Consider the following 26,485-nt stretch of genomic DNA (forward strand, 5'->3'; position numbering starts at 1 on the left):
ATTTAATACTGGTCCACGCAAGGTTGGTGCACAGTTCAATCAGTGCAAATCATGCATCAAAGTTGTGAAATGAGATACAAATGCAATAAAAAATAAGGTATTAAAAAGTTTAACAAATGGAGGGGGCACCAAAGATGCTTCTCACCTGGGGCACTGTTTGGGCTAGGGCTGGCCCTACCCACATGTTTTGAGGACCCTGACAAACACATCCCAAAGAGCAGGTATAGATCACCTTCTTGTTTTTCTAAAACACATACCTCAGCAATCTCAACAGAGATCTTATCAGGAAGGACACAGGGTTGGCTCCCCCGCCTCGACCCTCTTCTCCTCCTAGATTCTTGTTTAGCAGGCCTCTACAACAGCCTTAGCATATCTAAGACCTACTGATTTATCTGCTTTTGGCAATAAGATATTCTAATTATCGGTAGTGGTCCAGGCATTTTGCTGGTCTGCCAGAATCTCCCCGTACATCTGGAATCTGCAAATGCAATGGTCACGATCCTGTGAAGTGCTACTGCTACCCATATGAATGTGAATGAAGCGGAGTGGAATTTTCAAAAATGTTCAGTGTTGGCCTAATTCTGTTCCTATTGAAGCCAGTGGTAAATATCCCATTGATTTCAAAGGGAGTAGAGTTAAAGCAATGCTGAACACTTTGGAAACATCCCACCTTCAGAGCTCTATTCATCCAGCTTTGGCACTTGCATTTGGCCAGTCCCTCTGGCTTCAGGGGTCAATCAGTCAATAACCTTTGCAGAGTTTGCAATTTCACTCTTTACTTAAATCACTAACTGGACTGACTTTTTTGCTAAACCGGACTGCTGGGCTTTCAGCCAGCACAATGAGATCCATAGACTTCTCTGTCAACCTGTTACATAAGTCTTGGTTTGACAAGCCAGGCACTGCCCCTTTCACGGTGTATTGCAATCCTCATTTATTCACTGAATGGGGATTAGCAAATGACTGGGGAGGAGAATAAATTATTTGCAGTCACCTGATAGTTTAAATACTATATTATAGGTAAGGTCTATGCAGTAGCTAATATGACGGGCATTAGTGCTTCACGCTGCTAATTTCTGCCAACGGACACTGATCATATTTTTATTGCACCCTTTGCATTTTACCCTGTGCAGCAATTTGCTTATTGAAAGGCAATGGAGTGGACGGATCCCATTTCCATATTTTTACTTTTTGTCCTGACTGTTCTGTTTATTATGAAAACTGAAAAATTCTGGACTAGCAACTTCCAAGAGAATTTCCCCCCGGGACCAAAGCCTTTACCCATCATTGGAAATCTGCATATAATGGACCTGAAGAGGCCCTACCGGACTATGCTGGAGGTAAATCCTTTTGGTGTTTGTATTATCACATTGTTCACCAAACCCCGTTATCCCCAAGGTATCAGAGGGTATCCTCCATCCCTTCTACCTGTCACTACCCGGATGTGTAATGCAATGTTGAATATAGGATCATTTTGCCTCACCCTGTGCAGGTTGAGCGAGAGAGACAGAGCTTAGAGATAGAAACCTGTAGTGAAAACCTGGCCTAATCGAAGGCAATACCAAAACTCCCATTGGCTTCAATATGACCAGGATCTCACCTATGGTGTCCATTTACTTTGGAATGTTATAGATCCCTAACATCAGTCACGTCCATGAACCCAGCATTGTATGTAAATGTTCATGGGCTTATACTTGCCACATCCAGCATAAATTTGACAGAGCTACTTAGTCATTCTACTGCATGCTAGAAACTGACACAAAGGTCTGCTTTTCAGCTGGATCTCAATAGATTCCACGTTGGGGGGCACACGTTTGCATCAACAAATAAGTCTACCCACTATGAATTCTGGGCACAAATTCAAGTTAGACATTTTACTCTGCAGTTTCTGTGTACAAGGTAGATGTTTCAATACTGTAACAGCAGGTGCAAATTTGTATCCACAAACATGGGTGCCTTCCATAAAGATGAGACTCAGAGGAGTCAGAGTTGGGTTGTATGACCATTTCTTTGAATATTTGTCTAAATTACTTTTTGCCACAACACATTTAACAAGGAAACTGGACCAAATAGATCCCTGGTGCAACACCACTGACTTCAGTGGATGAATTTGGCCCACTATGTTTATCATTCAGTATTCAAGCCTCTACTAGATACATAAATAAATAGTCTGAAACCTTATACTCACACTGAACTGAAACGTTTAACATTATAGAGAACCCTGACTTGAGAACATATTTTTTACCAAATCCTGCTCTCAGCTGCACCAGCCTAATATTGGAGTAATTGCATCAGAGGGTTGCCAGGCATCCGGTTTTCAACATTAAAAGTCCGGTAGGCAATGCAGCGGGAGCCCTGGGCCAAGACATCCTCCCTGTCTGCCCTGGCTTCACGCAGCTTCCAGAAGTGGCCAGCAACTTCCTACAGCCCCTAAGCATATGGGCAACCAGGGAGGCTCCATGCGATGCCCTCGCACCAAGTGCTGGATCCCCAACCCCCTGCCCCAGCCCGGAGCCTCTTCCTGCACCCCAAACCCCTCATCCCCAGCCCCACCCCAGAGCCCACACCCCAGCTGGAGCCCTCACATTCCCGCACCTCAACTCCCTGGCCCAGCACGGAGCCCTCTCCTGTACCCCAAACCTCTCATCTCCGGCCCCGCCCCAGAGCCTGCACCTCAAGCCAGACCCTTCACCGCTGTCCAGCACCCCAACCTCCTGCTCCAGCCCAGTGAAAATGAGTGAGGGTGGGGGAGAGCGAGCGACGGAGGGAGGGGGGATGGAGCAAGTGGGGGTCGGGACCTCAGAGAAGGGATGGGGCAGGGGTGTTCGGTTTGTGCGATTCGAAAGTTGGCAACCCTATTGCATTACCATAAATGGAGTTACAGTGGTTTTATACAGGTGTACCTGGCTCTATGGTTTTGCTTATAATTAGCTAGATTCATTAACTGTATATCTCCTGTGGTTGTTGAATAATTGTAGTTTTTGTTATACAATTGCTTTAGGAGATGAGTGCAGACAATGAAATGACCAGGCCCGGCCCAAGGACTCAGAAGTCCAGGCATCTGAAAATATATCTGCAATGCAAATAAATCAACTTCAAGTTTGGACCAAATAAATCTGGGAAATACGGCTTATAAATAGATTTATGGGGGTGTGTGTACATATAAACAATGAGAATATTTTCAATGCTAGCTAAAGACTCTGAAACCAAACTCTCCCTGCCTCTTTGAGCCAGCAGAGGAGGAGATTTGATCTGAAAAGCATGAAACAAAAGGAAAATGGTAACATGAGAAACGGAGTTAGGATTTTAAGGTCAAAATGAGGCTAAACTGATTAACCGGTTGCGCAGCTCCTTCACCATGGAGAAGTCCTCAGACCTGCGTAGAGCTAGTATCTCTGGCTCCTGGGTCACCACCCCACATAGCATCTGGCAAACAAGTGGGCGGAGGTATGACTGATGTGCTGCTGTGCTCCAACAATCACTAGCTAGTGTAAAGGAACCCGGGGAACCAATCCAGCCAGCATACCTTAGAGCAGCCCCATCACTGCTCTAAACTCTGTCTCTGGGCTGCAATAGAACTGGACCTCAGATCAGGGAGGTGCAACCAGCTCCTTTTCACTCTCTATTCCCCACTGAACTGCACCTTCTGGACGTTGGATACAGACAAGAATCTGTCCCTATATTTTCATGCTCATCATCTAAACAGATTGACTTAGACTGTAAGATTTTTGTCACAGTGACCGTATTTATGCAGCACCTAGCACAATAAGGTTCTAGTCCAGACTGAACACTCTGGTAACTATAGGGTGACCAGCCAGCAAGTGTGAAAAATCAGGACACATTTTTGGAGGGGGGGGTGGGTCTAGTTGTGTATATAAGACGAAGCCCCTAATATCAGGACGTCTGGTCACCCTAGGGCATTATGACCCAGTGGGAGTTAGACACTTAAATACCTTTGAGGATCTGGGCCTATCAGCATAATTAATAATTAAAACATCTAATGATAGCCTTATTACTAACCACTGCTTCTCTTTCTCTGCACGTAGGAAAGAATTTGACATTGGAATAACATTCAGTCATGATGACAAAATAGTGTTGAACCAGCTGTGAATTTCACTTCTTTCTTTAAGTCATTGTATTTTCTTCCCCATTTAAGCTGTCAAAAAAATATGGCCCAGTCTTCAGCATTCAGATGGGATGCCAGAAAATGGTGGTGCTCTCGGGATATGAGACAGTGAAGGAGGCTCTTGTGAACCAGGCAGATGCTTTTGCAGGGAGACCTAAAGTACCAGTATCTGAACATCTTTCAAAAGGATATGGTGATACTTTTCTTGTTACTCATAAGCCAAACTTATTCAAACAAGTGGAATGGTTTCTCTGTGGAGGGAGAGAATGGCTTAGGGGTTGGCATGCCAATTTGGATCAGTATGTGTGTCAATCAGCATAAATGAGGAGTAACTTCAGAGAAGCCCATGGACTTGAGGCTAAAAGTGGTGTGAGTGAGAGCAGAAACATCCTGAATGAGCCACGAGTTCCTTAGAACTAGTCATACCCCCTGTGCCCATGTCTAAGGGAGACTAAATTAATGTCACATGCTGCAGAAGCATATGGAGATGGACACTTAATGGCAGCATTGCTGACTTTCATGATATTGTTGTGAGCCTCATGATATTGGGTGTTTTTCACAAAGCCCCAGCTCCTGGAATCATGTGAAAACATCTGCTTGTATTTTTAAAAAAATTAGTTTCTAATGGAACCTGCTGGTGAGTGTCTTACAGGTTTCACGCACTGTGCTGCTCCACAGAGAATGTGAGTTGTTAAAACCCCAAATTACAATAGCTTGGCTGTTTAGCTCAAACAGTAGCTGCAAGTGCTTTTAGCACTGGAGGTACTTCATTTAATCCCCTGTGTATCAGCTGTGAAAGCCCCTGTTACTATCTCTGGTTGAGATAAAAGTGTAAAAATATGAATCTGAAAGACTGAAAACCCAGAAGGCAAGTACAGAACATACAATTTGTTGTTGTTTTTTAAATTTGTTACTTTTTAATATCTTATGATTTTTTTGGGGACCTGACAGGTGATTTTTAATGCTTGGCGTTGACAATATGGAAATAGTCTCCTCTCTAGTTTCACTCACACCTTCCCCTGCCTCCCCTTCTGGGTCCTCAGCCACCATCATAGGCCACATAGGATGGTTGTAAATAGGTCTCGGGCAGACAATCTTCCCTAGTCGGGAAAGTACGCAAGCAAGTTCTTTACTTTAAGCATGTATTTAACTTCTATTGATATCAATGGGACTTAAGCTATGCTTAAAGTTGAGCATGTGCTTAATACTTTACTAAATAGAAATGTCTTCCTGAACTGTGCTTAATACTTTACTAAATAGAAATGTCTTCCTGAACCAGGGACTCATTGAGTACAAAGGGATCCAGAGGAAGGGAATGTAACTAATGCCACCTTGGGTAGGACCTCTGAATTTGGCCCATGCTCCAGATTGTGATTCTTCTGGATGTTTTTGCTAGACTGAGTGATTATAAAGCTCAATAAATATGTTTTATAAATTACAGTTTAAAGAACTTAGATAAATTCTTTCATCTAATTTATCACACTGCAAAAACATAGCAAATCCATATCATGCAAAAACCATACTGATTACTGTAATTTATTTAAAAATTGTTAATTTATTATGGTATGTCTTAAGGCTGGAGGAAATGTTTCTCATTTCAAAATGTCCATGATACTGGGATGGAAAAAAACAGAAAAAAATGTAGATTAAATTTTCATGACAAAAATCTGTTCTTTTATCAGATGTGCAACTGGGCAAACATTTTAAACAATCAGATTTTCAATGAAAATTTTTTGTCTGTATTTTGACCCCAAAATCCCCCCCAAAAATTTAAGAACAATTTCCCTCCCTGATTTTTGACTAGCTCTAGCGCATCAAAATGAATGTTCTGGGTGTAAGGTTCTCTCTCTAAGAAGTATTTATTTTAATTATTCTGCTGACTTGAAGCTCTCCTTCCACTTCAGGTGTTATTTTTTCTCACGGCAATAACTGGAAAGTGATGCGAAGATTTACTCTCACGACCTTACGAGACTTTGGAATGGGCAAGAGGGCCATAGAGGACCGGATTGTTGAAGAATACGGATTTCTGATGAAGGATATTGAATCTCATAAAGGTGGGTGTGTGTTTCACTTCACAGACACTTCTAACTTTTGTTGCATGTGCCTTTGAAGAGGCACCAAGACAAAATTTGTCATCATCTCATCCAACATCCACCTTTTTAGGAAATGTCACCATCCATGTTGTGTTCATTTTGACAACTTTTTTTCAGCAACTGGTTGCACTGCGAAGCATTTTGTGAAGCAGTGAGATTTTGCACCACGCCGTTGCTCTCTCTTTCTGCTGGGCACGCATGGCCTGCTGAAGTCAGCCTTTCGATCTAAAAAGCGTGCAACCATAGCCCCTCCCCTTGTTTATCCCCAATCTGTGGGACCGGGAAATGTAAGGCCTCATGCACGGTGAGCCATGTGAGCAGATCTATTAAACACTGGGCCCGATTTTCAGTGGACAAAGTGTGTCCCTCCATGTGCGGTTCCTCCATTAGTGACAATCTTTGATTAGTTCAGAGGCACCAGGAATTGAAATGAAAGGTAACTGCAAGAACAGAATATCTATAACACAAACACGTTTGCTTCCCTAGTTTAACATAGAGCCCTAAATACCCTTTGATGCAAGATACCCTAGAATAGGAGACATAGTCCTAGATCCTCAAAGATGTTTAGGTGTCTAATTCCAACTGAAATCATTATACCTTTGAGGATCTGGGCACTAATATACAATTAGTTTTCTTTTTATTCAGTATTACTTCTTACTTGTCTTTTTACCATTTCTGTGAATTGCAGTAGCCAGCTGTTAGATTATGAGAGTTAGTTGGGTGTTTGTGATGACTTGTGGCACTTATCTATATATAGTTTGTGAATGCTGTTTGATTTTATCAGCTCTTTGCATATTTATGCCCTTCTGGCTGTCTTCTGGTGTATTCTTGAATCATACTTCTTGGGCTAAGGAGAAGGGGGCTGGTGTCTGGATGTCTGCCTCTGAATGGGACAGGCTTTGAGGATCATCAGTTGAATGAGCCTTGCCCTAGTAGAAAAATGGCATGGTTGCAACCTAAGTAAAACCAGTTTTTCAAGTGTGGACTCTGTTGAACGGTAACCACTGAGAGAAATCCTTGGTTACCTGAGGGAGGTTTTGAGGCTGACCAGGAGGGTCACATGACAGAAGGATTAGAAGTTACAAAAGGAGCAGGTCTGTTCTGAGCAGCTCTGTCACACCAACCAGAACAGGAAGAGAAAACTGACCTGGAGGAGTGAGGTCTATGAGAGGGGACCGGTTAGAGTTACCAACTTTCTATTTGCTGAAAATCAGACCCCCGAGGCCCCATCCCCACCCCACCTCTTCCCCTGAGGCCCTGCTTCTGCTCTGCCTCTTCCCTTGAGGCCATGCCCCCTCCTCCACCTCTTCCCCAAGGCCACGCCGCCACTCACTCCTTCTCCCCCTCCCTCTGTCGCTCACTGCTCTCCTCCCTCCCCCTTCCTCATCACTGGATCATCTCCACCTCCCTCCCTCCATCCCCAGGGTGGACTCACTCTGCTCTGGGGGTGGCACAGGAGTTGCAGACTGGCACAGAGCCTGCCTCCCTGCAGATAGGAGGCGGCACTGGCTGAGCTGGGGCTGGCATGGGTTGATGACCTGGCACCTGCATCCCACCCCACCCCTGGCGGTAACCAGACTTTTAGTATCTGGTCAGTGCATCTGACCAGACACTGCCAGGTCCCCTTTTCAACCAGAGTTTCTGGTTGAAAACCAGGCATCTGGCAACCCTTCCCAGGACCCTAAAAGACATTGAACAGATCCCAAAGAATGCTCAAGAGTGGTGAGGAAACTGAGGCATACAGGGAGGGGAGGTGCAGGGAGGGTATAGTTTGTGGGTGCTGGAGGGGTGTGTATGTACTGGGAGGGGGAATTTTTGGAGTACTGGAGAGGCTATCTGGGGGTTGCTGGAGGGAGATCTGCAGTCTCATGCCTGAGGTGGGAGGGAATGTTGCTCCCTGTCATGGTGGCAGGGCGACTGGCTCAGACCGGGACACAGTGCCAGCCATCAGTCAGCACCTCCCTGCGGGACTCTGCCCTTCCCCAGGGTTGGGACCCAGGGCCTGGGTTGGCTGGAACCTGCAGCTGCAGGGAAGGGACCAATCAACTCTGGCTGCAGGTGAGGGACCAGTCCAGGCACAGAGACCCGCTCTTTCAGAGCTGCAATGTCCGCTCCACAAAAATCCCAGACATTTCCTCTGACTTGAAAAATCCACCTGGACAGAGGGTTGCAAGGCGTCCAGTTTTCAATCGGAATGCCCAGTCTAAAGGGGACCCTGCTGGCTCTGATTGGCGGCGCGGGGGGGCAGGGCTAAGGCAGGCTCCCTGCCTGCCCTAGGTCTGCGCGGCTCCCGGAAGCAGCCACCAGGTCTTTGCGATTTTTATGTGCATGGGTGGCCAGGGAGGCTTCGTATGCTGCCTCCGCCCTGAGGGCCTGCCCCACAGCTCCCATTGGCTGGGAACCACAACCAATGGGATCTGTGGGGACGGCATCTGCGGGCACGAGGGGAGCGGGTGGAGCCTCCCTGGCCGCCCATGCGCCTAAGTATTGCAGGAACCTGGCAGCCGCTTTCTGGAAGCTGCAGTAAGCGCCGCCAGGACCCTGAACCTCCTCCCGCCCCCTAACGCCATGCCCCAGCCCTGAGTCTCCTCCTGCATCTAAACTCCCTCCTGGAGCTCACACACCAACCCTCTGCCCCAGCTATGAGCCCACTCCTGCACCCAAACCCCTCATCCCCAGCCCCACCCCAGAGCCCACACCCCTGCCAGAGCCCTCACCCCCTCCCACACTCCGGACCCCTCAGCCCCAGCCCGGAGCCCCCTCCTATACCCCAAAGCTCTCATCCCCGGTCCCACCCCAGAGCCTGCACCCCCAGCTGGAGTCCTCACCCCACGCACCCCAACCCTCTAGCCTAGAGCCCTCTCCCACACCCTGAACCCCTCATTACTGACTCCACCTAGAGCCTGCACCTCCAGCCCAGAGCCTATACCCTCCCCTGCATGCCAACCCTCTGCCCCAGCCCGGTGAAAGTGAGTGAGGGTGGGGGAGAGCAAGTGACGGAGGGAGGGGGGTTGGAGCAAGCGAGGGCAGGACCTTGGAGAAGGGGTGGGCCAGAGGTGGGGCGGGGGGTAGGGCAGAGATGTTCGGTTTTGTGCCATTTGAAAGTTGGCAATCCTATGAAGGGCAGAGGATCAAAAAAGAGGAAACATCTGGGAAAACCTGGATGAATGGTAACCCAAACAGGCTCCCACTTCCCAAGAATGGGTACTAGACAATCTATGCCCAGGGAGTGAGCCTAGGGGCTGAAGAAAGTGCCAGAAGCCTACTCAGACCCATGTGAGCTTAAAAGATCACAGAGCCAGCAGATGGGCCCAAACCCAGCAGCTCGGTGAGTGTCACAGAAAAGGACCATTGGCCTATGATAGCAGTTAAGGCACTAGGCTGGCACTCAGGTAGAGCTGGGGTCAGTGCCTGCCTCTGCCAATCTTCAAGAAAACCACTTAATCTTTGTTTGCCTCAGTTCTCTATCTGTAAAAGGGGAATTAATAATAATTCTTTTCTCCACCCTTTTTCCTGTCTATTTAGGTTGTGAGCACTTTGAGGCAGGGACTGTTTCTCACTATGTGTATTTACAATGGCTACCACAATGGGGCCATGATCTTGATTTGCCAACCTCTAGGTAGTACCGTAATAGAAATACATTGTAATAACTCACTGTTAACCATGCTCTTTGCACAATCTCTTCTTGCATTTGAACGCTGTTTTTAGGAAAGCCCTTTGATATCGCTACAATTATGAATGCTGCAGTTGCCAATATCATTGTGTCAATATTACTTGGAGAACGGTTTGACTACAAAAATCCCACATTCTTAAGACTACTAAGTTTGATGAGTGAAAACATCAGGCTGGCTGGAAGTCCATCAGTTACGGTAATTCTGGTGATTTTAACATCACTATTCAAGTGCGTGCAGTACACACACAGTAATTGTGTGCTGTATACTTACATGACATCAAATCATTTCTACCAATCAGAATAGTCCAAAAAATAAGAGGATAATACATATGTCTATCTATCTATACGCCCCTACACTTACCATCATAGTAAGTGGGTGTCTGCCAGATATTTATGGATTTATTCTCACAACATCCATGTGAAATACTAGTTTCCACATTTTAGAGATGGTGAAATGAGGCACAGAGAGCTTAAGTGACTTGCCCTAGGTTACGTAGGAAGTCTGTGACAGAACTGGGAATTGAAACTACCTCTCCTGGATCCCAACATACCCTTAATAACAAACCCATTAAAACTGTCTGACAATAATTCATTTGAAGTTCAGTGGCAGTTGTATATCAATTCTGGAGGACATGAACCAAACTAGCTCTGAAATGAATTCCTTAGTAGTTCATATATTTATATATGTAGATGAAATGAGTTTATATTATAACAAATCTATAGAGACTTAGGACTTCCAGGCAGTCAATCGCTAGCATGTTACACAGCTTGGTGGTAGTGGAAATACAGGTAAAATCCTTCTGCTCCAGAAAAACTGGGTGTTTTAGTTCCCAGACTCACAGCACCTCTAATCCCCTCTGGTCTCTCTGAGCACAGCCCCTCTAAGTCTCATGCCCTAGGCCATCACATGCCTCTCAAGATGGAATCCGGGAATTCTCCCACACTCAGACTAGGTCCTAGGTTGCACTCCCCTGCTTAACAACCACAATCACTCCAGCAGCAGGTCTGACCTATGCAGAGGCCTTGGGCATTGGTACATCTTGATTCATTGATCATAGATTCCAAGGCGAAAGGGTCCATTGCGATCATCTAACCTGACCTCCTGTATCACACAGGCTGTAGAACTCCCCGCAAATAATTTCTAGAACTGATCTTTTAGAAAATCATCCAATCTTGATTTAAAAATTGGCAGTGATGGAGAATCCACCACAACTCTCAGTAAATTATTCCAGTGGTAATTACTCTCACAGTTAAAAATGTCCACTTATTTCTTATTGTCTAGCTTCAACTTCCAGCCTTTGCATCATATTGTACCTTCTCTGCTAGACTGAAGTCCCCGTTATCAAACATTTGTTCCCCATGTAGCTAAGTATAGACTGTGATCAAGTCACCCCTTAACTTTCTCTTTATTAAGCTAAATAAATTGGGCTACCTGAGTCAATAAGGCATGTTTTCTAATCCTTTAATCATTCTTTTGGATAATCTCTGAAATCTCTCCAATTTTTCAACATCCTTCTTGAATTGTGAAACCAGAACTGGACACAGTATTCCAGTAGTGGTCAGATCAATGCCAATTATAGAGGTAAATAATCTCTCTACTCCTACTCGATATTCTCCTGTTTATGCATCCCAGGATTATATTAGCTCTCTTGGCCACAGCATCACATTGAGAATTAATGTTCAGCTGATTATCCACCCTCCCCCCCAAATCTTTGTCAGAGTCACTGTTTTCCAGGAGAGAGTCCCTTATCATGGAGGTATGACCTACATTCTTTGTTCCTAGATGTATACATTTACATTTAGCCATACTAAAATGCAGGGCCATCCCTAGGGGGGGTGCGGGGCCTGGAGGAGAAGCAGAAGCTCTCCCTCAGGTGGAAGGGGTGGAGATGGGGGTAGCCTCCCCTAGCCAGCGGTTCACATGCTGCTCATTTAGCACCGACCAATTGCGCCGAACCGCAGGGCTCCCCAAAGCGCGGGGCCCAGAGAAGTCGCCCAGATTCGCCATCCCCTAGGGATGGCTCTGCTAAAACACATAGCACTTGCTTGCGCCCAGTTTACCAAGCGATACAAATCACTCTGAATCTGTGACCTGACCTCTTCATTATTTACCATTCCCCCAATTTTTGTGTCATCTGCAAATTTTATCAGTGATGATTTTTTGTTTTGTTCCAGTCCATTGATACCAATGTTAAATAGTGTAGGGCCAGGAACTGATCCCTGCAGAACCCCACTGGAAACACACCTGCTTGTTGATGATTCCCAATTTACAGTTACATTTGGAGACCTAGCCATTAGGCAGTTTTAATCTATTTAATGTGTGCCATGTGTGACAAAGTTCCACCTCTACTTTGGTGGGTCCTGCACTTATTGGTGGATTTGCTCGCTTTACAGATCCACCCTGTGGGTCAGGAAACAGTCCAGAGACCTTCCCCTCTGGTAGAAGCTATAGTCCAGGTCAATTCCTCCTGTGTTTGATCAGGAGTTAGGAGGTATGGGGGGAACCCAGGCCCGCCCTCTACTCCAGGTTCCAGCCCAGGGCCCTGTGGACTGCAGCTGTCTATAGTGCCTCCTGTAACAGCTGAATGACAGCTACAACTCCCTGGGCTACTTCCCCATGGCCTCCTCCCAACACCTTCTTTGTCCTCACCACTGGACCTTCCTCTTGATGTCTGATAATGCTTGTGCTCCTCAGTCCTCCAGCAGCACACCCTCTCACTCTCAGCTCCTTGTGCCTCTTGCTCCCAGCATCTGACACTCACTTCAGCTCCCCCTGGCTTGACTGGAGTGAGCCCTTTTATAGCATCAGAGGGGCCTTAATTGGAGTCAGGTGCTTAACTGCCTCACCTGACTCTTAGCAGGTTAATTGGAGTCAGGTGTTCTCATTAGCCTGGAGCAGCCCCTGCTCTGGTCACTCAGGGAACAGAAAACTACTTATCCAGTGCCCAGTATACCTCCCTTCTGCTACTCTGCTGTTCCCAACTGGTCTGGGTCTATCACACATGTTAATTCTATATCCTTCTAGGTTTTTTATTACAATGTCTTGCTGTACCAAGTCAAAGGCCTTATAGAAGTCTAAGTTTATTACATCAGCGCTATTACCTTTATCAACCAAATTTGTAATCTCATAAAAAAAGTCAAGTTACTTTCACAGGATCTATTTTCCATAAGCCCATGTTGATTTCCATTAATTACATTACCCTTCTTTAATTCTTTATTAATCAAGTCCCACATCAGCTGCTCCACTATCTTACCTGGGATCAATGTCAATTATCCGAGTCACTCCACTCACCCTTTCTAAAAATTGTCACAACATCTCTGCTAGTGGCACACAATAGTTTAGTCTCACCCAAGTTATTGGGCTCAATAAGGGGTAACTGGCTGGGGTTTAGAGTGGCCTCCCATGTAGAAGATCAAATGAGATGATCTGGTGTTCCTACTGGCCTACATCTATACCCTGCTGTTCTGTTCCCTCCAGGTCAATGACAGTAGAAATTAGCAACCAAAAAGCCTCCTTAGGAGAAAGTATTATTTATTTAGAACAGAGGCAATTCAGAGAAAACCAATCTTAAAAACAAGCAAATCTCCTGTCATCATCATCATGTTCCCATTACGCCTTCGGTGTTTCGGGCAGCGATGAAGCTCCTCCACTCCTCTCTGTTTTTGGCAAGTCTTTCAATGGTTCCCCAGCTGTGCCTCAGGTTTTTCAGCTCGGCTTCCACAGCTCTTCGCCATGATGTTTTCGGGCGGCCTCGTTTTTGCTTCCCTTCAGGTGTCCATCTTATTGCTACTCCAGTGATAGAATCAGTTTCCATCCAAATCACATGGCCAATCCATCTCCAATGCCTTCTTGGCTGCACTGTGCAAATAGATCCTGGTCTGAGATTGTTCTGGGCTGAAAGATATGGAGGATTTTTCTCAGGCAGGTTAGATGGAATGAAGACAATTTGGACATGTGTCATACTTTGTCATTCCCCAGCATTCTGCATTATAAAATAATGTTGAAAAGTCTCCTGTATATATGTCTAATTCTTCCCTAAGGCCGCCCATGCCCTGGGCCTGGGCACCCAATTCCTTCAGACTCTTCCACAGAACCTGTCAGTGTCAGCCTGCCGCCTTAGAGTAATGACCCCCTGGACAGCCCCTGGTGACTGACAACCCCCTACCTCATCAGAGATTCAGAGAGCTTATGGTCAGAAGGGACCATAAAACCATCTAGTCCGACCTCCAGTGTATCACAGAACATTAAATTTCACCCAGTTACCAGTGTATTGAGCCCAATAACTTGGGTTAGAATAAAGCAGTGGTTCTTGGCCCACGGACCGCTTGTGACCCAATCAGCATGCAGCTGCGGCCCATGTGACACCCTCAGGGCCATACAGGTAGTATATCTATTGTGTGGATGTGGCCCACATAACACATAGAGAGCTGCGTAGGTGGCCCACCATGGTAAATAGATTGAGAACCACTGGACTAAAGCATTTCAGTCCCCAGGAGACTGAACTGTTGTGTGCTACAGGCAGAGAACAGGAGAGACCAAGGTGCCACCAATGCCTGAGGCCCCTGCAGTGGCAGGGAAATGATTAGGTAGGACATGCCCAGTTGATCCCTTAAGTCTGTACTAGGCTATTCTTATCTCAGAAGTCATTGTGTGGCTTCCTTGTTTGTCCTTCCCACAGCCCTTATTGAATTCAAGCATTATCGTTTATAACAAACATTCTCCTATACTAATATGTGTTATACAGTCCATCTAAATAACTAAGATACAAGTCAGTAATCATGGATTCTTACAGAGCACCTCCTACAGGATTCATAACATTTATTCCATTTCAGCTCTCCCTTCTGTCACAGTGAGTTTAAAAGAGAAACTGTATTAGCAGTAGAGCTGGTTGAAAAATGAAATGAGACTTTTGAAAAAAAATCATTTAGTTGTGTTTTTTTCTGTACAAATTTGACATTTCAAGCTCTGGTTAGCAATATAGAGCCTCTGAGATACTGATGAGCAGTTCTGATTCCATCCAGTGGACGGCAGTAGTTACACACTATCCAGATTGTTACAATATATTCAAAGTGTGACTACTTAATCTACCTTCTGGGATACATGTTCAAGCGATAGAAAATTCATGATTGTTTGGTGGCACAATGCCAAAGATAAAAGAACCAGGAGGGAGAGCAGCCTAGGAATTCTTGCCCAATTCTGTGCCTCAATTTCCCTATCTGCAAAATGGGCATAATGACAGTCACTTGCTTTTATGAATTGCTTTTAGATCTTTGGCAGATAAGTGCTATAATAAGTGTTAAGTATTCTCATTACTTATTTTTGCTTACTCTGATATCTTAAATTCTTTCAGCTATATAACATGTTCCCAGCCCTTGGATTTCTACTCAGGAATTACAAGATTCTTTTGCAAAACACAAGTGAATTTCACTCTTTTATACAGCGTACTTTCATAGAACACCTGAAAGAACTGGACCAAAATGATCAGAGAAGTTTTATTGATGCATTCCTTGTAAGGCAGCAGGAGGTAATTATGATCGCTGCAGACTTACATGTTTCCTTTTCATATTTTATATTTTAAAACATCTTTGCATGAAAATTTAGCATTGGTAAAGTATGCAACTAACAAACTAGCAGAGTTGAGCAAATAGCTTGCTATGACTAATGTATACAACAAATTTTGGCCCCAACTTTGCAATAAGAATTACATGGATGGAACATTTGGCCTGCATGGAGTCCCCTTGGTTTCAGTAGTTCAGGACGTCCACCTATGCAATTCTTGCAGCAACCAGGGATCAAAATCTCTTTCATTGCTAGTTGAATAGCCCTCTGTTAATTGCAATTTCCTCAAATGTATTCATTGTTTGAATTTGCTTGACAAATGTCTTTCCAAATGTTTATTTGTTGGAGTAATCCAGAAAGAGTCAAACTTCTAACTGTTTTGGTTACTTGTGATTGATCAGATTAGTCACATAATATTTTTTCTATTACTATTTTATTATTACAATAGCACCTAGGAGCCCTAGTTATGGGCCAGGACTCCATTGTGCTAGGCAGTGTACAAAAGACAGAGTAAATAGCCAGTCCCTGTCGCAGAGAATTTACAGTCTAAGAATAAGACAAGAGACAAGAAATGGATATGGAGATGTGAGGCGATGTGGACATGAGGGAGCACAAGGAAACAGTGAGACAATATTAGTCAGCATGATAAGCCATGGTGTCAGTAGACTGCTGTCAAGCTTTCTGTAGACATGACAGCAAAGGATCATTTTAAGGGGTATTTAAAGAAGGAAAGTGTGTTAGTTTTAGAGATGTTCAATATCGTCATCAATTATTTAGATAATGGCATAGAGAGTACACTTATAACGTTTGCAGATGATATCAAGCTGGGAGGGGTTGCAAGTGCTTTGGAGGATAGGATTAAAATTCAAAATGATCTGGACAGACTAGAGAAATGGTCTGAAGTAAATAGGATGAAATTCAATAAGGACAAATGCAAAGTACTCCACTTAGGAAGGAAAAATCAGTTGCACACATACAAAATGGGGAATGACGGCCTAGGAAGGAGTACTGCGGAAAGGGATCTGGGGTCATAGTGGACCACAAACTTAATATGAGTCAATAGTGTAACACTGTTGCAAAAAAAAAAAAAAGCAAACATCATTCTGGGATGTATTAGCAGGAGTGTTGTAAGCAAGACACGAGAAGTAATTCTTCGACCCTACTCCGCACTGATTAGACCTCACCTGGCATAGTGTGTCCAGCTCTGTATGCCATATTTCAGGAAGATGTGGACAAATTGGAGAAAGTCCAGAGAAGAGCAACAAAACTGAGTAAAGGTCAAGAAAACATGACCTATGAGGGAAGATTGAAAAAAAATGGGTTTGTTTAGTCTGGAAAAGAGAAGACTGAGAGGGGACATGATGACAGTTTTCAAGTACATAAAAGATTGTTACAAGTAGGAGGGAGAAGAATTGTTCTTCTTAACCTTTGCGGATAGAACAAGAAGCAATGGGCTTAAATTGTAGCAAAGGAGGTTTAGGAAAAACTTCTTAACTGTGAGAGTGGAATAAATTGCCCAGGGAGGTTGTGGAATCTGCATCATTGGAAATTTTTAAGAGCAGGTTAGGCAATCACCCCTCAGGAATGGTCTAGATAATACTTAGTCCTGCCACAAGAGCAGGGGACTGGACAAAATGACCTCTCGAGGTACCTTCCAGTCCAATGATTCTATGAAAACACGAGAGTGCTTGTTTGAAAATATAACACATGGGCAATGAAGGCTGGTGTCACTGGTCAGTTGGAGCCGGGACTTGACATCTTAACAATGAATGAGAGAAGATGGGTAGGGTGGGAATTGGTGGGGAAGGGCCTTGAGAGTGAAGACTTGATACATTTGAGAATTGGTCCGAAATCAATTAGATGAAATTTAATAAAGACAAAAACTGCATTTAGGAAGGAAAAATCAAAAGCAAAAATACAACATGGAGACTCATTTGACTAGGCAACAGTTCTGCAGAAAAGGATCTGGGGGTTATAGTGGATCACAAAGTGACTGTGAGTCAACACTGTGATGCAGTTGAGAAAAATGCAAATGACATTCTGGGATGTATTAACAGGAGTGTCATATGTAAGTGGCAAGTGATCATTGCCCTGCTCTGCTCAGCACCGGTGAGGCATCAGTGGGAGCACTGTGTCCAGTTTTAGGCACCAGATGTGAACAGAATGGAGACAGTCTAGAGGAGAACAACAAAAATGGTAAAAAGTTTAGAAAACCTGACCTATAAGGAAAGGTTGAAGAACTGAGCATGTTTAACTTAGCAAAGAGGATGCTGTGGGAGAACATGATAATAGTCTTCAAATAAGTAAAAGGTTGTTATAAAGAGGGCAGTGGTCAATCGTTCTTCATGTCCTCTGATGGTAGGACAGGAATTAATCAGTTTAGTTTGCAGCAAGAGAGATTTAGGTTGAATATTAGAAAATCTTCCTAACTATAAGGATAGTTAAGTAGAACAGGTTACGTAGGAAGGTTGTGGAATCACGGTGTTTCGCGGGGGCCAGGCGAGGGATCTCCAACCCCGGAGTACCCACAGAGAGTCGGCGCCTATGTGTGGAATCCCTGTAATTGGTGGTTTTTAAGAACACAGTTAGACAAACACCTGTCAGGGATGTTCTGGGTATACTTAATATTGCCTTGCCATGGGGGGTGCACTCGATGACCTCTTGAGCTCCCTTCTGACCCTACGTTTCTATGATTCTCTATTGGAAGCAATCAGAAGGGGAAGCCAGTGGAGGGATGCAGAGAGGGGTGACATGGTCAAAGCAATGGGCTGGGAAAAGGATCTTTCCTTGGGCAGAGGGACAAGCAGGCCACTTTGAAATGCACTTTCTATGAATAGTCTTGCCAGGAAAAGTCAATATCTCAGATATTTGCAGAAAGATTGGTGTACTTGGTCAAAAGGACCAAATTTCCTGTGGATTTTTTCTTTGTTGCTGGATTATTTCCCAGTTGCCCAGACATGCATACAATACATGTGCATCACAAAAGAATGAGAGAATGAACTACAAATAACAATAAAGTATAAAAAGAGCAAAAAGAATAGGGCATGATTGTTGCTTAATGGATCAAGCAATGGGGTGGGACTTGGATGATTGCTGGCTCTGTTGCTCATCTCCTGGGTGACCTTGGATAAGTCATTTAGCTTCTCTGTGCCTCCATCTCCCCATCTATAAAATGGGTCTAATGACATTTGCCTCCATTATAAGCACTTTGAGATCTGCTAATTATTGTTTATGAAATAGGTATTAATGTTATTAAGAGTGTAGCTGGGTGGTTACCCCGCTCCTGCCCTGAAGGGCTTAAAACAGCCCTGGGAGAGGGCTGTGGCAGGGGAAAAGCTGGGCTGATTGGGGAAGCAGCCGCAGCTGGGCCACGTCTCAATCAGGCCATAGCTGGCCTATATAAAAGGCTGTGAGCCAGCGGCCCACGTGGCTCTCTCTCCAGGCTGGGAGAGAGCAGGGCCTGGCTGCTTGCAGAAAGGGTACTGGGAGTGAAGCAGGGCTGGGGAGAGGCAGGGGAGCTCCAGGCTGGCAACTCCCCAGGCTGCAGGGCCTGGTCCAAGGCCCATAAAGGTACTGGGAGGCAGGCAAAGGCAGCAGGTCTGAACCCCTTTGCCTATGATGAGTGGCTTTTACACTACAGTCTGCCCCAGGGAGCAGGGGCTTAGTGATGACTGGCAATAGTCCAGACTGATGTGAGGTGGAGATTAGAGGGTTGGGAGTTCCCCAGAGAAGTGAGACCCAGAGGCAGAATGTGGGGGTATTGCCAGCACCCCAGATAAAAGGGCACCAGGGTCTGAGAGGGACACAGGGCCGGAAACAAGTGGGACACCGGCCTGCAGAGGGCACCCAGGCTGGAAAAGAGCTAATTCCCTGAGACAACCAGCAGGAGGTGCTGCAGGGGTGAGTCCCGCACGTTTACAAAGAGTCCATTTGCATTGCCAAAGAAACCTCTAGCAAAGATACAACTGACACCAAGAAGAGTGGGATCACAGTCCAGTAGGCTTTGCATATGTAACCTTCACTGGCCGGGACTAATTCAGTGCAGAATATTTCACCATAATAGTGTTACAATAATCACCTGTCCTGATCTCCATTGTTTGCTTAGATGCATGAGTACAGATGGTTGATTGTGCAAGATGGCAAGCTGCACATATGTGTGTCTGAGGTTGGACTCAATCACATATGGATTAATTGTCCTGAGCTGACTTAGTTAGGTCTGGAAGGCCATAGATTGAACTGCACTCAGCATGTTAGCTTCCTCAGCCTATGGCACTCGGGCTGGTTGTGGTTGCGTAGGAAAAATGCACTTCTCTGTGAGCTTGATTGTGGAAGGTGATGAGCACTCTGACTGGGATCCAGTGAAACACTTCAAACATGCTTAACTTTAAGCATATTCCTGATTCCTGGCATCAGTGGCTCTACCCTTCTGCTTAAAGTTAAGCACATGCTTATGTGCTTTGGTGAATTGGATCCGGAGTGCTCAGCACTTTTCAGGACTGATCCTTAGTAGAGAAGATACCAATATGTTTCTGAGGGCATCAGATCAAAGCCCTCTTGGTTCTTTAACATTTATTTTTTACTGTATACTTTATTATTTAGTAAATATGTTTTAGCGCTCTACTTTATAACTGCCCACTGGAGTTCTTAGTGTGTTCATTTTTTTTTTTCAGGAGAAAAGTAATCCCAATGGATATTTCCATAATGCCAACTTAAAAAGCCTTGTGCAAAACTTGTTTGCTGCTGGCATGGAGACCACTTCCACCACGCTGCGCTGGGGGCTTCTGCTAATGATGAAATACCCCCAAATTCAGAGTAAGTGCTTTTGTGACAGCCGCTAGCTTGACTGGCACAGGAGGGTTGAACAGGAAAGCTGGGGAGCTAACAGCATAAACTGCTACAGCTTTAGAGCTAAAGAGTCAGGCCTGACCGCAGAGAGCTGTAACAGATCCATATCCTCAGTAGATCAGGCACAGAGTGAGACATGGAACAATCACTTACCCGTGGGTTATGCTTTTATTTCCTTAGAGCCAGATTCTGATCTCAGTTACACCTGTGTAAACCCGGAGCTATTCCATTCTACTCATTAGAATTGCTCCAGACTTACACTAGAATTTTGCTCTTGAGAAGCAGAACAATTCAGAGCAGAATTTAAATGGTCATAACTGTGAACACAGTTGTAATAATTGAGACCACACAGACCTACTTGAATTGTGAGCCTCCCCTTGGAAAGTGGGTGAAGGGTCATGAATTGTCACAATCACGTGTTATAGATAATTGTTTAAGAAAAGATTTAAGAAGGAGACAAACGGAATTAATTGCAACAGGGAGGAGGAGGTGTCTACTGGACACTGTTATGAGTGTGACTAGTAAACAAGAGGAAAAGGGAACCAGAATCAATGGATCAAAATTGTTACTTTGGAAATTAGACCTAATTGGTGCACAAAATAATGAGAGGATGGACCGTTCTACCCGCCACTCTTGGGGTGGGCCTTAAAAAGACACTTGGGAAGTTAAAAAAGGACCTTCTACAACCCCCGCGGTTGCAGCAGAAGGATTTTTACCATAACACTCAGATTTTAATACGCCAGTAGGGATGCTTGACCATCATCACTGCCCCAGCAAGGACCCAACCCAATACATGTGAGATCTTGTTCTATCTTCCCCTCCCTCTTGTGTCTTTTTCCATCCCACACAATCTCTGTGTGTGTGTGTGCGCGCTTTTCACCTGATCCTGAAATCAACTGCACTGTCCTGCACCAGCATGACCAGGTGAGACAACCCATCCAGCTCTGGTTGTCCTAAGAAGGACCAGTGAAGGAGACAGACCTTAGCTGACCAACCAAATGATGTTCCTGGTCGAGGAAGCAAGCTGGGGTGCAAAGCAACAGCTGTCATGGCCCAACCTGCCAGCCTAAAGCATCTATCTCTGTGTGACTGACCCGCTGCCCTGTATTCTGAGAACATCAACAAAAGCTGTGTTTCCCCCACCTGTCCTATCATATCTCTTCTCTCCCCTCTGTTTCTGTGTGTTCTTGTCAAAAGCAGGAAAGCAAATGTATTCCTGACTCAAAATTGAACAGAAATAATCCATTTGTGCCCACCAAGAAGGACTGTTAGATAGAATAAGAAATTTTAACCAATATTCAACCACTCTCTCAAAAAAAAGACTTTGACAGCTTTTCATTTTTTGTTTTGCATAATCATTCCATTTTAGTTGCAATGGTTTTTGCCTTGTTTTGATTCTTTCCCTTGTGTATATTTCAATCAATACACTTATAACCATTGGCATGAATTTCCTAATGTGTTTGCCATGGTACTAGGCAGGCCAAGGCCTCTGTATACCAAATTCCAAACCTTGCTTAACACTCTTTAATGTTTAACAGTGACAGGGTCATATTAACATCTTTAGCTCTTTGGGCAACACACAGTAAGTTGGGCATGACTTGCATATATAGACCACACACCACCAGCTCTCATTTACTTCACTACAGCTCCACTGGTCTCAATGGAGTTACTCCTGATTACAATGAGGTGAGGTCAAACTCTGGCCACCTATGTTCTGGAGGACCCAGAGTTTGGTTCTGTAATAAAGCAGGTTTTTTGTGGTTGCTGGTTTTATTTTTATACTTTTTCAGTTGCTTCCCCTAACTCCTTTCTCTTTGACTCTTATAATCACCACACACAAAAACATTGCCTGCACATCTCAAACTCTGTTTCTGACATTCACAGGATCATTCCTTTCCAGTTCTACTTGGTGGCTTCTTGCCTGAAGGCTGCTTCAGGACACCATGAGAAAATTCCTTCATGCATGAAATTGACAGAGTCAACAGGGAAGCCTCAATTGCAAAGGCATTGAAAACTGTTTCATCTGTGATTAGTAAAGATTTTATTTCACAGTGGCCCACAGCCCATTCCCGTTTGTTTGATTAAGTACAGAAGGGCATGATCTAGTGGTCTAACACAGGCCTGGGTGCTAGGAACTCCTGAATGCTGAACCTGACTGTGGCCTTGCCAGCCTCTGTGAAAATGAGAACAATAGTACTCATGCATCTCGGGATTGTTGGGAAGTTAACTAGTTAATGTTTGTAAGTGCTCTGATAGTTTAAAAATAGAACTGTGCAAAGATGGAAGTTCCATTCATGAAGGCTTTTGAGATTCCCCCATAGGGGAAAATTAAAAAAAAATGTTTTGGGGCAATTGAAATATTTTGTTTCAACAAAATCAAAATGTTTCATGTCAAAAGTTGACATTTTAATGTTGTATTATATTATCATATAAAATATGTCATGTAATACAAAAAAATAAAATTGCTAAACAAAGTAGTTTCAGACCAAAAAAAATCAAAATATTTCACTGAAAAAATGTTAAGAATGTGCCATTTTTGACATTGCCAGAACGTACTTTTCCCCAGTTTTCTTCCAGAACAAAATTTCAGCAGATTGACATGATTTCATGAAGCATTTCAGTTTTAACAGAAGAACATGTTCCAACAGAATGTGCCATCAAAGTTTCTGCAACCAGCTCTAGTTTAAATGACTGTCTATTATTCTTTGGCAAGCCAAGTAATAGGATAGGTTACCTGTGTTTTCAGAAGTTCTCTATTTAGTTTTGATATTGACAAATAAATGTTTATAAACTCTAATATCATCAGTACCCCGTTATTTCTGGAAAGAGACAGATTTTGGAGAGCTTACAATAGCACTTTAACATGCGCTTGTGCACCTCTCAAAGCCACAATGCACAGCAGCATTTCTTGGAGATAACTGAATCCTGATCTCTATCATATTTTCTCAGGCAAAGTCCAAGAAGAGATCGCAAGAGTTATAGGATCAGCCCAGCCACGAATCGAACATCGAACTCAAATGCCGTATACGGATGCAGTTGTCCATGAAATTCAGAGGTTCGCTAATATCCTGCCCATGGACTTGCCTCATGAAACTACTGAGGATGTTACTCTTAAAGGCTACTTTATTCCAAAGGTGAACAGTTTGTGGCATTGCTTTTCTTGTGTTCTGCGACATCGTTAAAGTCCCGGTTCAGCTGATTGACCCTTTTAAGTCCTGGTTCATGGATTCATGTTGAATCGCATTGGAAATCCCGTGGCAGTATTTGCCATAGCCTCGTTCACTTACTGTAGCTTAAATGCTTATACCAAGCTATAGTCAAGCGACCATATTGACCTATGGAATAACTCCACTGACTTGATTTACAGGGAACTTACATCATCCCCTTACTGGCCTCTGTACTGCAGGATGAATCTCAGTGGAAGAAACCAGATACATTCAGTCCTGAGCATTTTCTTGACTCCAAAGGAAAGTTTGTAAAGCAAGAGGCTTTCATGCCTTTTTCAGCAGGTACTTTCTATTTTCATTTACTGCTGTGGGGATTAGATAGCCAAGAATCAACAGACTATAACATAAACTTGTGAGTCTTTAAATCTCATCCTCTGTTTCCCCCTTATGTGAGATAATCTCCCATTTTAGACTGTGCTACTGCTGAAAGCACATGTGCACCATTGGGTACTCTAATTTGCAACTTGAGGGTGCTGTTAGAGTCCCAACTGCTTTTAAATGATCATATATCAAGGGGAACCTGATAACTGTCTTCAAATGTTCCCTAATAAAGTTGTGGAATCCTCGTCAGTGGAGGTTTCTAAGAACAGGCCAGACAAACACCTGTCAGGGATGGTCTGTGTATACTTGGTCCTGCCTGACTGTGGTGGGGGATAGACTAGATTACTGTGATGGGGTCCCCGGGGTGCAAGCTGGACTGTTGAGCCGCTGAGCCCTCTGTCCCACCAACTTGGTATCCCTCTCACTCTGTGATGCTGTTGTCAAGCCACAAACCTCTGGCAGGTACTGCACTTACACAGAAATCCACAGGCAGGGACATACCTAACTGAGTTATATGAATGCTTCTCCCAGCCACTCATGAGCCAACAATAGAGAGGCTCCAGCCAATTCCCCCCAGCTCCCCAGAACTGTACCATCTTGCCTTGGTCAGAAGCCTGACCACTGTAAGTTCATTATTCAGTCTGCCCCTCCCTCGATGGGGAAACGACACACACTAGCCTTTGTAAACTGAGCTGAGATAAAATAAATAAATAAAGTGAGATATCCTATCTCCTAGAACTGGAAGGGACCTTGAAAGGTCTTTGAGTCCAGCCCCCTGCCTTCACTAGCAGGACCAAGTACTGATTTTGCCCCAGATCCCTAAGTGGCCCCCTCAAGGATTGAACTCACAACCCTGAATTTAGCAGGCCAATGCTCAAACCACTGAGGTATAAAATATAAAACAGATTTATTACGTACAGAGAGAGAGATTTTTAAGTGATTATAAATAGCAGGCATAGAAATCAAAGTTGGTTACTTAAGAAACAAAAATAAATTTGTAGTCTGAGTTCTACAAACTAAACGGGATTTGAATCAAGCAGTGTCTCAGCCTAACAGTGGGTACATGCAGGTCAGAGATCCTCAATGCACAGGCTGGGACTGCCTTCCAGCCTGGGACCACCCTCCCCCAGTTCTGTCTTTGTCCTCCAGATGTGTTTCCAGGTGTTGAGTTGTGGGGGGAGTGTGGCCAAGGGGTGATATCACTTCCCCTCTTTTATAGTTTTTCCAGCTTGCTGGAAAGATCTATGCTGTGACTTGGGGATCAGTCAGTCCCCATTGGTCAACAGTCTCCATTGCATACGTGCTCTCTGAGAAGTCTCCATTGTATACAGTTTCTGGGATAGTGGATTCTTTCCTTGATGGGTGCTGATGAGCCATCAACCGCTGTCTGTCTACTTCATTGTTGTATCTGAAAGGCTGGTTGTGGGTGTACCCGACCTCACAACATATTTCAGTAACACACACCTTGCAAAACTTCATAATGTCACATACAGTGACAGCACATACAGTCCAACAGGATATTAATTTCAACAGACCAAGACTTTTAAATGATACCTCACAAGGCATACTGTATACAAAACATATCCTAATTATAAGACAGTGGTGAATATGTGGGTTCCAGGATGCTGCTTTGAAGTATAGAGTTTCACAATGACATCTCGAGCCCTACATTTCTGTGATTGTATATAGCAGCTATAACCCAGATGGGTTATTATCCGCCCGTACCTAGCTGCAAGGTTGTGATCATTCTTTTCTAACGAGGATCTTGCTAATTTTCCATGCCTTTGTCACTTCACTATTAGGCTACTCCGATACATTCTATGGCTCTGATTAAGGTGATCATCAGTTGACTTCAATGGGACTTAAGTACTTGCTTAAAGTTAAGCACTGTCCTGAACTGAAGCCTATCTAGGTATGTTTACACTGCAATTAAAAACCCGTGGCTGGCCTATGCTGGCTGACTCAGGCTTTGGCTAATGTGCTGTTTAATTGTGGTGTAGACGTTTGGGCTCGGGCTGGACCCCAGGCTCTAGAATCTGCTAGTTAGGAGGGTCCCACAGCCTGAGTCTAAAAGTCTACACTGCAATTAAACAGCCCTTTAGCCCAAGCCCCGTGAGCCTGAGTCAACTGGCTGGGCCAACCAGGGTTGTCTAATTGCAGTGTAGACAGACCCCTTTGAGGTTACATCGTAATCAACTCAGAAGCTGAAAAAAGTGCAAATTGTGGCAGTTTGTGTAAGTGGAGTTTCTCATCCTGATCACAGGGCCCCAGTGTTCTGTGGTGTGTGCTCTTGGTCTGTGGGTGCAGTTTGAGATGTCGATTTTGACTAGAGCTGATAAAATATTGTTTGCAAATGTTGCCTGATTTAGGGAGTTAATCTTATTAATTTGGATCGTATGGGCTATAGGCTCGCCAATTAATCTGATCAGAAGATAATAAGGCTCTTGTGCCAGGATCAGACTACAAAGAGTTTGCAAAGGACCCTTGGGGGTATGACAGGACGCTCACACTGAGACAAATGTAATCTTAAAGACTTTTATTGAGATAAATAGAATTATAATTGAATACTAATCAAATGGTAAAATCAGAGTTATAAATGCAATACTATTATTCTAAAGATACATATAGTATTATATACTA

General features: G+C 44.3%; 1 protein-coding gene across 4 annotated transcripts in view; it reads left to right on the forward strand.

Annotated features, from left to right (window-relative positions):
* Positions 1 to 812: 812 nt before the first annotated feature.
* The window catches only part of LOC101933507 (cytochrome P450 2K1-like), a 31,673-nt gene continuing 6,000 nt past the window's right edge, over positions 813 to 26,485 (forward strand). Inside the window, exons 1-8 of one of the 4 annotated variants that reach the window (XR_010599362.1) lie at positions 813 to 1,340; positions 4,157 to 4,319; positions 6,031 to 6,180; positions 9,928 to 10,088; positions 15,244 to 15,417; positions 20,123 to 20,264; positions 23,247 to 23,431; positions 23,665 to 23,806. Coding sequence is in view for 2 of the 4 variants with exons in the window: in XM_065587509.1 (XP_065443581.1) it covers positions 1,155 to 1,340; positions 4,157 to 4,319; positions 6,031 to 6,180; positions 9,928 to 10,088; positions 15,244 to 15,417; positions 20,123 to 20,264; positions 23,247 to 23,431; positions 23,665 to 23,806 (1,303 nt within the window). In the remaining 2 variants the exon portion in view is untranslated. The remainder of the gene's footprint in view (positions 1,341 to 4,156; positions 4,320 to 6,030; positions 6,181 to 9,927; positions 10,089 to 15,243; positions 15,418 to 20,122; positions 20,265 to 23,246; positions 23,432 to 23,664; positions 23,807 to 26,485) is intronic. The other 3 variants (XR_010599363.1, XM_065587509.1, XM_065587508.1) reach the window with 3 other exon arrangements.

Source organism: Chrysemys picta, chromosome 3 (genome assembly GCF_011386835.1).
Source record: "Chrysemys picta bellii isolate R12L10 chromosome 3, ASM1138683v2, whole genome shotgun sequence".
NCBI lineage: Eukaryota > Metazoa > Chordata > Testudines > Emydidae > Chrysemys > Chrysemys picta.